Source organism: Temnothorax nylanderi, unplaced genomic scaffold (genome assembly GCF_030848795.1).
Source record: "Temnothorax nylanderi isolate EJ_2023f unplaced genomic scaffold, tnyl_v1.0 TNYL_tig0116_pilon, whole genome shotgun sequence".
Taxonomy (NCBI): domain Eukaryota; kingdom Metazoa; phylum Arthropoda; class Insecta; order Hymenoptera; family Formicidae; genus Temnothorax; species Temnothorax nylanderi.
In genome coordinates this window covers 153,404-166,622 of record NW_027249178.1, presented here as the reverse complement: position 1 = coordinate 166,622, position 13,219 = coordinate 153,404, and the positions used below count along the sequence as shown (strand labels likewise).

General features: G+C 35.1%; 1 protein-coding gene across 1 annotated transcript; it reads left to right on the top strand.

Annotated features, from left to right (window-relative positions):
• Positions 1 to 7,391: 7,391 nt before the first annotated feature.
• Positions 7,392 to 11,484, top strand: LOC139776272 (uncharacterized). The gene is made up of 3 exons (XM_071712843.1): positions 7,392 to 7,446; positions 8,121 to 8,165; positions 10,673 to 11,484. Exons 1-3 carry the CDS (start codon positions 7,435 to 7,437, stop codon positions 10,883 to 10,885), a joined length of 270 nt encoding a protein of 89 aa, XP_071568944.1. The 5' UTR covers positions 7,392 to 7,434; the 3' UTR covers positions 10,886 to 11,484.
• The last annotated feature ends 1,735 nt before the right edge of the window (positions 11,485 to 13,219 follow it).

The following is a 13,219-nucleotide window of genomic DNA, read 5'->3' as shown; positions in this document are numbered from 1 at the left end:
CGCATTTTCGGGATCGCGCTTTCATATTTTTGATTGTGTTTCCGAGCTATTAGCGCGCAAACCCTTTCATTATTCCGGCACAAATAATCCCATCGTATAAATACGTGTGAAAACATATTGTTGAAAATAAAATTCAATTGTATAAATAACTGTTAAAATGGAAAAAAAAATGTTGACACGCAATTTCCTGTACATTTGTTGTTGTTGATTACCATGTAATTATCGAACTCTCTCTCTCTCTCGCTTTATCCAATTCTACAATTTATCGAAATTTATAGGATTTTTATGTCCATCATAAACTTTGATATTGGCTAAAATAGGTCAGGTTTGCATTTTCCTGGCGTTCGTATTTTATTTTTACGGAGCATGCTGGATAAATTGCATGGTGCAGTAATGTCTCTTCACACGAGTGAATAGCGCTCGCAATAAATCGCTGTCATTTGCACATAGCGCGCGATTCGAAGTACTCGCGAGTGAAGGGTATTGGATAGCACCACCCATTTCGTCACATTGGAGAACCGTGTTATTTTGCGCGTATAAGAAGCATCATTTTCCATGTTCGTCGTTCTCAAAGTCATTGCTGGACATTCTGGCGCAATTAGATGGCACTCAGTCACTGAATTCCATTCTAGATCTCTTACAATTCACGATAGAATAATTATAAAATTCGTTTTCGATAGTATAATTATAAAATTTAATAGAAGTTTAATTATAATTAATTACGTGGATAAACAAGAGGTTTACGGAATTCCGTCTGAAATTATAGATCGTTTAAAGTGGGCTTAATTTGCTCGTTGGGTTAATTGGGTCGTCCTTCAATTTTTGGACCCTCTTGTCGTTTTTTTAATTAATAAAGAGTCGGACGGGGACATTGATCGATAATTCATTTATTTAATGATTATTGAGCTTGGTTTGCTTACAAATAGCATTGTCATTCCGTGAACCTTTTTCACTCAGCTATTCTTTGTGTTCTCAAGACGAAGATTTATGGTTTCTATTATTCAAGAATTATAGACCGACAAGAGTCTTTCGCGTTCTTACACTTGCTTCTGTGTCATGTCTGCAGTGGCTATTGCGATAATAATCGCGAAAACACCTGAACTGAAAGATTTTCCCTTATTTTGCTTAATAATACATCTTAATAAGAAAACATAAATAAATTCTTTTATTTATGAATATCTATTCTATATAATAAATATTTAAATATATATAACAGAAATATTATAAATTTAATAAAATAAACTCAGTTTTGAATAAAATTTCGTACGGTCCATCGCGATTGATCGAGATTTTATGGTCTCCCAAGCCGATAGGTCAGGTCAGTTTCCAGCACGTCGAGCACGTCGAGCGCGTTGCTCTAGATTCGCGTCCAAGGATGGCAATTGCGCCACGATCCCCGACGGCTAACGCGGATTCCCATATCTGCGAGGAACGCGAGCGAACGACAGAATCACTCTCGCCTAGAAAGTAAACTTCCACGCCGCCCGCGGGCGACTACGCCCTCCGGCCTGGTCAAGCTTTAATCATTTAATTACGCTCGCGAAGGCGAAGCGGACCCCGGCGATCGCCAGAACAGAGGAAGAGGAATCGGAGTAATTAATTATTATTCCTGATCGAAGAGGAAGGATGAACGCGAGGAATCACTGATAAGATTCAATTATACCATTTGGAGACATGAACAGAAAGGAAATTTAAAGATATAATTCTATTAACTTATCAATATTAATTCGTGTTTTTTAATAACTACTTCGATTATTTAGAAACATGTACTTGCTACGTTAGATATCTGCTTTTCAACGTTCATATGTAGTATGTTATAAATTTTGTAGAATCATATTTTCCTACTTTTCTGTCTCTATAAAATTCTAATTTTTATATTAGTTATAAATTGATTGCAAAAGTTTGTGAGATTCCCGAGATTCTTGAGCGAAGTTTAAAGATCTTTTAATGGCCATCCTTGGATGGGAATATGGAGCAGTTGTCTCGGCTTGGCAGACATAAAAACTGATCGACATTGCTCGTTGCAATGAAAACGAAGAGTCATCAATTGGCATTCCGGTCGATCGTCAAGATCACGATTTAGCGAACGCACCTGGTGATTTTTTTTATAACTGCTCGTTCTCTTTGCCTAAGAATACAGGATATCTGTATATGATTATACAGTTGGAATTAAAAAAATCTTCATTTAAGATTGATTTTATATAATAATTATTTTTTTAATTTTTTATACTTATTTTATATAGTTATGATTGCATTTATTTTTAATATTATATTGATTTAGTATTAATTATTAATTTAAATACATATCTGTTTATATTAGTTTATTGACAATTATTTAGTTTTTCTACGCATCAAGACTTATAATAATCTGACCTCATTTGGTTGAACCATTATTCTGAACATAAATGGTCGCATAATGAAATCACGCTCGGGATGATTACCGTGCTTCATTAATTTTAGCGCTTGTAATCACCTTTATTTCATCCTTAAAGCCTTGAATAATTTTCTACATTCATTATCTACGTGTAAAAGATAATCTCCTTATTATCTGCTTCCTTCGGAGATTTTATGTGCTATAAAGTGAGTTTTGTGTGAAGAACAAATAGGATTTTGTTATTAGTTTCTTTAAAATAAAAATTAAATTTATATAAAATGTGTACCAATTTATCTCTATAGTTTAGAAATCAATATACAAATAACGGATATATATATATCAAAACTTGAGATATACATAATAAATAAAAAATGCAACATATATTCTGATATGTATATATGCTTTCTCTATATTTTCTGCCGTAAATTTAAATTATACGATTAAGCTCAATTAAAAGTAATGAATCTCCGTTTCTTATACCGCGATCTTTTTTACAATGAAAGTTCTTTATGTAATATCGATCTTACGTAAGGAGTCTAAACGATTTTTTTCCATCAGCAATTATTCGCGAATATTCTCGCGCGTTTTGGTGCGCGATCGCATTCGCGTTATCGTGCGAAATCACTTTTCTGCGCAATAGAACAGCCGCTCTACAAATGGAACACAATGCAACATTACACAAGATCGTCGTAAATGCGGCGGTTAATAATGAGCGGAATTCGAATGTCCATGCATCGAATTACATCCGTGGAAATCGGAGGGAAGAGCAAAAAACATAACGCGATATCTTCGCGTATTCAAGTTCGGTTATTTAATAAACGAATGTGTTATTGACGAAAAAATAAACATGCTTAACGACTCGTTTATCCATTTGTTTCAATCTCGATTTTCATGGCCGGATGCCATGAGAATGCCATGAGATACCGCATGAGATGGATAAATCGTGACTCGCCGATGAATGATTCACTCGATGATTCGCGCGTCTATTAATGGCAAATCGCGACATCCATTTTATTTATATCTTGCCGACCGACTGCGATTGACTCTTAGCGCACAGGAAGAGATAATAGACGAGAATAGATAATTAGCTGCTACCGCATAATTGCCGCTATTGCGGAGGCCGGAAAGCGTTTGCACTTGCTTTTCTACCATTCATGTGCGGGATTATTCAGAAAGAGCGCATGAGAAAACGGCTCTGCTTATAAGATAACTTTAATAATCAGGAAATGGCATAAATTTCAAATTTTATACTTTCTTATATATTCTTGTACGCTGATACTTGTTCTCTCTTTTTTTTAAACAAATGTATCTTTATTAGTGAATTAAAGAAACAAATAATAAACTATTAACATCGAAGATATAGCGAAGATAAGCGAACATAGATTCGATTAATGTATTATGTATTACAAGCGAAAACTGTTTCGTACATGTACGGGAGATCGGTTTAGCGAGTGCAGCGATGCACGAATTGCCGCAATGCGTTTTCCGCGGGGGAAAGCGCGTTCGGGCTGCGGTGCAGTGGTGCATAAGCGAGTGGAAGGTGAATTTTCGATTTTTTAAAGATTTTATCCACATATGTCAATTATCTAATCAAATTGCACAGATTGCACCTGGCTAATAAGAAACCACGCGATATAACGTAATCGAAATTATACATGGTACTGGTAAAAAAACGCACGGCGACATATTTTTGTGTTATTACTTACATACTTTTACTTATTTATTATTTATTCTTTTACACCGCGTTATATTTCTACTCATATCATTTTGTCGATATTTTACGTGTCGTTACGTAAAAAAATATTTCTATACGAATTGTCGAGAAATAAATATGGTCGTTTCTCCCTTTCCGATACGTCCATACCATGTCTCTGAAATATTCAAAGACTGTGTAAAGGTTTCGTTCGCGAAATCTCCCTCGGGCGTCACAGCGCGATGCAATGTGAGCGTTGCATTAATATTTCTCGCGCGCCCGCTGCATCGACAAACACGCGTCCATCTCTCTTTCTCTCTCTCCCTCTATCGTTTTCTTCCTTCTTGTTCATCTGATCCGAACAGAGCGAACATGAAACGTTACAAAATAATGAGAATCGTTAAACTTTCCAGGTTTTGCAACGATTCCACCGCACGACGTATCTACATCCACGCGGGGTTGTTCCGCGCATACACTTGTGAGAAATGCAAGGAATCGTGCTTGGCTGAAGTTGCGCAAATCGCGCACCGCGGCTTTTATACCGAGTAAAGGCGACCGTCGGCCTTAGTCTTTACGGGTAATTGCTAATCGGTCTGAAAAAGCGCGGCCGACGACGAAGAAATGCAGGGGCGTTCACTTCCATCGCTCGGAAACGACGATTTTGCGCTCGCAAAAATCGCACCATGCAGTTCGTGCTTTCAAAGGAAGCAAGAGAGAGAAAGAGAGGGAGAGAGAGGGAGAGAGAGGGGGGCCAGATGTACTCCGATGTGACCCAGAACTAAATGCGTTCATGGCTATAACTACCTCTAGTAACTAGCAGTAGTTGCGAAATTAACGCTGCTCGTAAAGCGCGCGTTTATTAGACCCGAGGGTGAATGACGCACAAGGGGAAAATTACTGGAACTACTGTGTATTAAAAATTAAAAGACAGAGCTACTATACGAAATATGTCTACAATTTCACAATATAACTAAAGAATTTTTGCTTCAAAGAAACTGTATTAAAGTGTACTAAAACTTTACTAAAACTGCATTAAAACTGTAAAGAGGAACAATTTTTGTTTACTATATATCTTAGAATATAAAAATACGAATTAACACGCAAGAGAAAACTTGATTTAAAACTTGATTAGAAACTCATTTTTAGAAAAAGATTAAATCACAATCGACATAATGAAATAATAGAGTATTTAATTAATAGACTATTAGTATAATTTTTTTTACATATTGTTGTCAACGTTAATAACATTTTTACTATGTCTATATAAAAGTAAGAAAATATATTCCATTTATAAAACATTTGTTAGGTTTTAAAAATATTTTTTTCTTTTATAAATTATAGAAGGAGGTTACTGCATATGCAAAAATATTGCTTTATTCGTTATATCACATATTATCTGAGTAATCCATGAGGAGCAATAGTAATTCTGAAAAGTTCTATTGTTACCTCTATATGCATGTGCACCAATTTCTCAGCGTAACAGCGATTTCAACACGATCCCAAGTCTAGTGAAACGATTGACAGAAGAAACAGATCACACGGTTTTCCTCGCGCGCTGCGAACTAAATGCCGATTAAAGAAACACAGATTTCGCTATTGCAAAATTAATATACATATATAGAACGAAACTATATATCGTCAGTTAGTTAATTAGGCTCGATCCGAGTGAAGAAACGGCGAATTTCGCCGTTATGAAATTAATATACTGCATGTTGAACGGAATTGTGTTCTGCATAAATTAATTAGACATAAATCGGAAGGATTTCACATTGTAGGAAAGAGAAAAAAATTTTATTTATACGGTTTGAAGAAGAAAACGGCGGAACGAATAGTCGCGTCTTATGTCGCAATCGAAATGAGAAATCAATTTTGCTTGTGCTTTCCGTTCTCTGCATGCTATATCGTCGTTCCCACTCGTCTTTTTCAAAATATAGGTACGGGGTACGATTGCGAAATCGACAGCAATAGAACGGACATCTCACGTTACGGAAATCTATTGTTCTCCGGTTTCCTGTTAAATTTGCCTTAATTGAGGTCCAGTTAAGGCAAATTGTCCTAAAAGCGGGATTTCTCGCCGTGAAAAGTCTGAGAAAAACAGATGAGCGCCGTATTTTCCGTTTCAGGAGTATCATAACGTAATTGCGCGCTATTACGCGAGTCGTATATTTTATCTCAGGTAATTACAGCGAGATATCGCGCGGAAAGATAGGGTCAATTGTTATTTTATGGTTGCACAGTATACCTTTTACGCAAGTCGCGTAACAAAAAAAAAAACACCCGAACGTTTTCTTTCTCTTAAATGTGCCTTCGCATTTTCCTGAAGTGTGTTACATCCTAATCAGCCGACTTCATCAATGCGCGTTACGGCCGACGCACCTGCAATACGCAAACGCCTTGCGAACGTTACTCGTTACATGCTGGGTTAGTAACTGCGATTTAACATCGTGATCAATAACATCACGACCGTGATCTGTGGATCCGGAGTGATCAATCTTAGACAAGAAGTCAGAAATCAGCGGTGCTTATTAAGACGATTGTGAACATGATATGATGCCGTTTGTCAAAGTTGTGCAATTCGTTCGTACAAGGTGATTTGTTTTGGAATAGACAATGTCTAACGTTAGAGACACAGTAGAAGACAGACTAAAGTACTGTGATCATTTACAGTGACATGCGGTAAATTAACTCACAATCAGTAGCAACAGTTCTAGATGTTCATGACTGTAAACTTTCTGATTTCGAATAAAAAATTTTTTTCTTTTAACTTTACGATCATTTAAAAAAATTATAAAGTGAAGTCACGCGGTGGGTATACAGTCCAGTTCTACTTTCCTTTAGTTTTGTACGTATGTATCTATTTGCCCATTCAATCTTGCGAAACGCAATAATTTAGCTTTATATAAATCTACTTTCCCACGTAATCTTACGAAATAGAATAAATCCTTAAAATTAAAAAATATTTATTTCAGATTTTGCAAATTATAGATCTTATCTTGCATCGTAAACTAACCTGTGTTCTTCATTCGAGCGACCTGCTTTTTCTATGAATCAAATTAACGACAAGCGGATTTAATCTGGAGTGCCCCCCTTCGATGGTCCATGATCCTTAAAAATCTTTAAGGGTGTCGACTTGTTACCGGAAGCCAGGCATCGTGATTGACTGGAATCAAGCTCCCAATAAGGGATCTGAAAGGGTCGCGCTATTGGTGAAAGGGGTCCGCATCCGAAGCAGTGCAATCGTGCCCCCGCCTCATCCCTGGGCCCCCCTGGGCCTGGGCAGGGCTCCGCTATAAAAGCATACTGCGTCGCCCCTCGAACACGTAGTGTTTTCTCGCGTAGCGCACAAGAAAAACTGTCATCACACACCATGAAGTTCTTCGTAAGTTTCTCCTCGCAAGTATAACACGAGGAAGTAAAAGTTAATCGTTGTGTTGCCCGAGAATAATCCCCCTGCAATTGATCTTGGGGATTCTGTCACACGGTGTCGCGCAAGTTTTGCATTTGCCTAGTACTTCTGTTATATTTGTTTTATATTATATTTATAAATGTTAAATATATAAATAAATATTTATTTATATAATATTTATATAAGTAAATATTGCAACAAATTTATTTTATATTCTAAAATTGTAATTTAGATATCTTATTACATTAACGTAAAAAAATTAAATAAAAGGTAAAAAGTATTAATTTGATTTATATATATATATGTATAATTTATATAAAATACATAAGATATTAATTAAATATATATAAATAATATTTAATTATATTATTAATTAGTTATTTAATTATTATGTGTATCTTAATTTAAGCTGTTAATAATTATGTTTAATTGCATATTTTAATTTATTAAAATATACAATTAAATGTATTAGTTTTCTGTAGTTTCTATTGTGTATCACGACACAAGGATTAAATATATTCTGAATATATTGTTAATATATATATATATATATAATATATATATATATATATATATCTTACACATTATTACATACTATTATTGTATGCATTACAATTACACTGCATTATATTATTGTATGATTGCAGATTGTTTTGTTCGCCATTGTGGCTGCCGTCAGCGCTGGATACGAGGCAAGTACTTTATAATCGTCATTTAAAGAAGTTCATATTTACATAAATATTAATTTACATTATTATTTCTCTTTGAATGCGTGTACGCAAACGTGTAGTAATACTAATTTTATTGTAACAATGTAAATTGCCTGTTAACGTTACTACCACTTCTCTGGATTTCACTTTTGTGATTAATCAAACTTTAATTATTCCATTCTTATTATTAATTTTTAGTGACTCTCGACGTTTCTGTCTTCTTAAATAATTAACATACCTCGTTATTCAAGTGATATTCGAGCGACTCGAATCTCGACGAGAAAACGCACTTTAATAAGGCATCCGTCTATATAATCATCATTTCTTCTTCATCTATTTTTGAGGGAAAGACTTCTAGGTTTTTAAAAAATCTTTTGGTTCGCAAATTAATCTTTTAAAAGTAAGTCGTCATCGTCGTTCATCAAGTATGACTGATATGTATTTCGCCTTTAATTGCACTTTTTATATTCTGATACTTCGACAGGTACTTGAACTTCTTGTGCATCTCTGTAAGTTTTAATCTACTGATCGATAAATTTATACAACAATTACATCCAGTAACAAAGCCTTCTTCAATCTTTCTTCTCGTCTTCGTGGATGTTTCTACATCAACCACTATTCTCATTTTATTCATCGCAATTCTATATTCTCTCGACTTGTGATAACTCCTCATTTCTTAAAACACCATTGCTGATTGATCAACATCATGCGGATTACGAAGGCTCGTTCTATTTCTCTTCCGGCGACCGAGTAACTTTGGACGTACTCGGCGGGAAAGTAACTTCACGTAACACCCGTGTTACCAAGGCGATCGATTCCGATCATGTGAAAAACGACTGTTTGACGCACCTCAGATCGCGCAGCCCTGGCTGGCTCCTGTGGTGCACGCTTCTCCAGTGGTGCATGCCGCACCGGTGGTGCACGCGCCCCAGCCCTGGGTCGCGCCCGTGCCGAATTACCTCAAGGTCGCTGCTCCTGTAGCGCACGCCAAGGTAATAGTGGTAGAGAACTGTCACTGAGAGAGATCGATTATATTACACGATGGATATTTAATCGTCTCTCTGTGGCTTTGGCAGAGCTGCAAACAAGTCGACTAGATAATTTATTGCGTGATGAAGGTAACGAGCTATGAGATAACGGAAAGTGTTAAAATTAAAGTCGCTACGGTGATGATGGTAGAGAAATATCACTGAAGTATTCAGAATTAGAAACATTTGACATTAAGCTAAGTAAACGGGATATACTTCGGTTCTGTGAATTCAAGACAAACTGAAACAATAAATAAGTTAATAAATGCTAATTACAGTTTATCGCGTGATAGAAATCGAAAAATATTCGCTAGGCAATGAGACATTAATATATTATATCTTGCGCGATGTGTGGCTTAAGATATCTAAGATGATAGTATTACCATAATTACATAAATTACAGACGATAGATAAATAATAACGGTTTTCGGAAAATGTCCAAACGGGAAACCGAGCAGAAACTGTTACTTCATGTCGTTGATTGCGCCTTTCCTTCCGTTTAATGGCCAGTCGATTTCTAATGTTATATTACGTTACTAGATCTGATCAGCAGTTACGTGTCTTTCTTGCTTTACGCTGCAGCTGAACCGGCAACGGAATAGGTGTCCGCGATAGCAAATTAATTGGATTTCCTACTTAATCGGAGACCTATAAAGGGGCCGTGACGAAACCCGGCTCAATTGCACCGAAATATAATCGGTGCAACTCGTTTACGTAACGTTTGTTCCGCCTCCAACTCCTTGTTGCATAATTAATGATAAGCAGCTTGGATTACCTTTGTTTGGTTCGTTTTCACAACTGCTCAGAAATCTGGTAGTAATGTTCAAACTGACATTTTATTTATAAGGGAAATAAAATATTCTTTTATACAATTTTCTGAATTTATTTTTGATAATTATTGATTATCTTTACGTTATTATAATTCTATCATACAACAACAAAAGAGCACAACATATAAACATATAAATATATAACAAATTTTTTAATTAAGAAATTACTCATATTTTATTTCTGTACAAGTTTCTTGAAATTAAATTAATTATTAACAATTAATTTTAATAATCAAAATTAATTTATTATCTTAGTTTTTACGGTAAATTATTATTAATGTTACTGAGTCTAAATTGCTTTCAATTGATTGTAATATTGTTTTGTAAAATAATTTCAGAGTCAATACTTTACGCACTGTGATCGCATTTCGTTGCGAAATTAATATAGATGAATATTCTTGCATAATTTGTAATACATATACCTATAACATCAATATATAACATTTATTTTTAATTTTTAATTTTATCATATACATTATCTATATATTATTTTTTTATTATTTGATATGATTTATTTTCTCTGTTTTGTCAATTGCGTAACTATCCTCACACTTACACAAAAGCAGCATTTAAAAAGTGTCTAATAATTATTCTAGACATAATGTTAATATTATTTTATTATTATTTACAGCAAGTCTACCACGCGCATTACATTCCCCAGCAGCCCGCCATTCCACCCCCACATCCGGGTCCCCTGCATATCAAGGGAAACGACCACGTCACTAGACTACATTACAGCGGTCCCCATATTCCGCATCCACATCTCGTCGGCGTCGAGCATTACGTACCCGCCCCGGAACCCGCGATCTCCGTCGTGAAGACTCATGGACACGGCTGGGCCTAAGAAACCCCCCGTCTAACGATGCCCCTCGATTAAACCCGTTGGTCCAAAGTGGTTCATACCGAAATGGCAGTCATCCCGAATCTTATCAATCATAATAATGACAGCATTGACAGCAGACAACTTCGTCGACGATATATCTGGTTTCTCGGGAATCTAAATAACTCCAATTGAGACAAATATAAGGCCAAGGATCCATCGATGACGACGATCGTCAAAATCAGCATCTCCGAGGAATTTTGAGAGCCTCAGAGAAGACGGAAAATCGTGGACCACTCACTGGATCGCAGACCCGGCAGCCAAACTGAAGAATAAAAAAACTCATCTTGATTTTATTTTAGAGCTACATATGACACGCCTTATACGAATACACATAGACACGAACACCCGCGTCTTTTTCTGTTTCTCCGTTTTTCCCAACCACCGAAATTCTCGTGCGGCAATGTGATATTGAAGAAGACATCACTGCAACATCAGAGAGAGCGTTTTCCCTTCCCCCCCCCATTTCTCGGATTCCGTCCTATTTCTCTTCACTGTCCGCAACACTTTTATTTATTTTCTAATAAAAGTTGATTTGTATACGTCTTGTGATAAACCAGGAATTGAGTTGTTTTTCTTTCCTCCGTTCTCTACCCTCGTTTTTTAAAATATTTTTATGCTTACTTTTATTCGTTTTTTTCAAAATTTATTTTTTCTTCTACTCTCGAAAGGAGTGGTAACGATTTTTCGTTTTTTTTAAATTTTTTCTTTTACTCTCGAAAGGAGTGATAACGATTAGTTATGATAGCTCGATCGAGAGAAATAAATTCCGGAATGATTACGTATAGAACGTATGCAAAATAATAAATTGCGCAATTATGAAATGAGTACACGTGCTACACCGTTCTACAATTTTCCTCTCAGCTTTTTCCGAACCGCATTCTCAAAGTCTCCAAGATCAGTCAAGTGTAACAGGGTAACGACATTTGTTTACTAGTCAACATGCTGCGACGAGGTTGGATTTAAAAGCCTGTGAAAGTTCGCTTGTACCGTTTGTGTAAACTAGGCCATTTTGCAAACAGATTTAATTACCATTTAATTAAATTATTAGTAAAAAAATTCATTATAACAGCAAAGAATCCAGCAAAGCAATATTTAATGCTCAAAGCCCGTTTTAATGCCAGGTAGAGAGTAATAAAATTATTGTATTAGTAGCTGCCATTATATAAAGTAAGTTAATTCGATATTAATTTTTATATATATATATATATATATATATATATATATATATATTTCAATTTGTAGATTTTATTATAACAAATATAAAAAAACAATAACAATTTTACCGGACATGCTGCGCCAATGTAGCAAAAGTACCACGCGGGTATGTGCCAGTGTAGTAAAAGTTTATTTCTAGAAAAATATTATACCATTTGCCGTTCCTCGAAATTTCAGATTTATTCTCGATTCTTGCATTATTAAATAAATTATTAATTAAGTCGTATATATATGTGTAAGTGCTGCTTAAGATAGAACTAGAGAATCAGATAAATGAAAGTTAAACTACAGTTAAAACATTACAGTTAAAATATTGGTAAAATAAATGAAATTAAATGTAATGAATTTTTATATATATCTTAATATTTATATATGTCTTAAATGTTATGCCTGTATAGACATAAGCCTTAGGCTGTAATTGTGTAATAAAATATGTAATATACAGTATTAACAACAATTCTACAGAACATACATAATACGCATAACAAAAATAATATAATAACGCAAATCATATAATAGAGCACAACATCCTTATTTCCTCACGAAATTTCATTAAAATTAGACAGAGGATAAATAAATTTTATAATCAGAATTAGAGATTAAAATTAATATAGAACTAATGTAAAATCAATTTAAAATTTAAACCGTGTTACTATTGTATATAAATAGATAAGTCAGTTGAGGTTTGGGTACGTTCCTCATAAAAAAAAAACGCCTTGTAAACCCTACGGGGATACACAATAAATCTACATACAGATAAGTCAGTTCAACCAGCGTAGATCGAATCTTCTATGGAATCTTATGAAACGCTGTAGTTCCTTAAAGAAAAAATCGCAGCGATTGCGTGAATCATTGATCGATTTAATCATTGTAATTTAGCATCGCGATTTAACACGCCATTCTTTGTATATTCAAGCAAAGCATATTTTACTTCACATTCACATTCACGCTCACTGATTACTGTAATGAATCAGATTAACGACAATTGTTTCTTTGGGGGGGGGGGGGAAGTCGCATCTCACGATCTTCAGCATCTTTAAGGGTGATGCTGTCGTTGATATCGAAAATATCGAAAGCGTG

Bases quoted from the DNA above. Each gene is read 5' to 3' on its own strand.
- LOC139776272 (XM_071712843.1), top strand. The intron at 8,166-10,672 runs GCAAGTACTTTA...TATTATTTACAG, and splicing joins CCGTCAGCGCTGGATACGAG to CAAGTCTACCACGCGCATTA.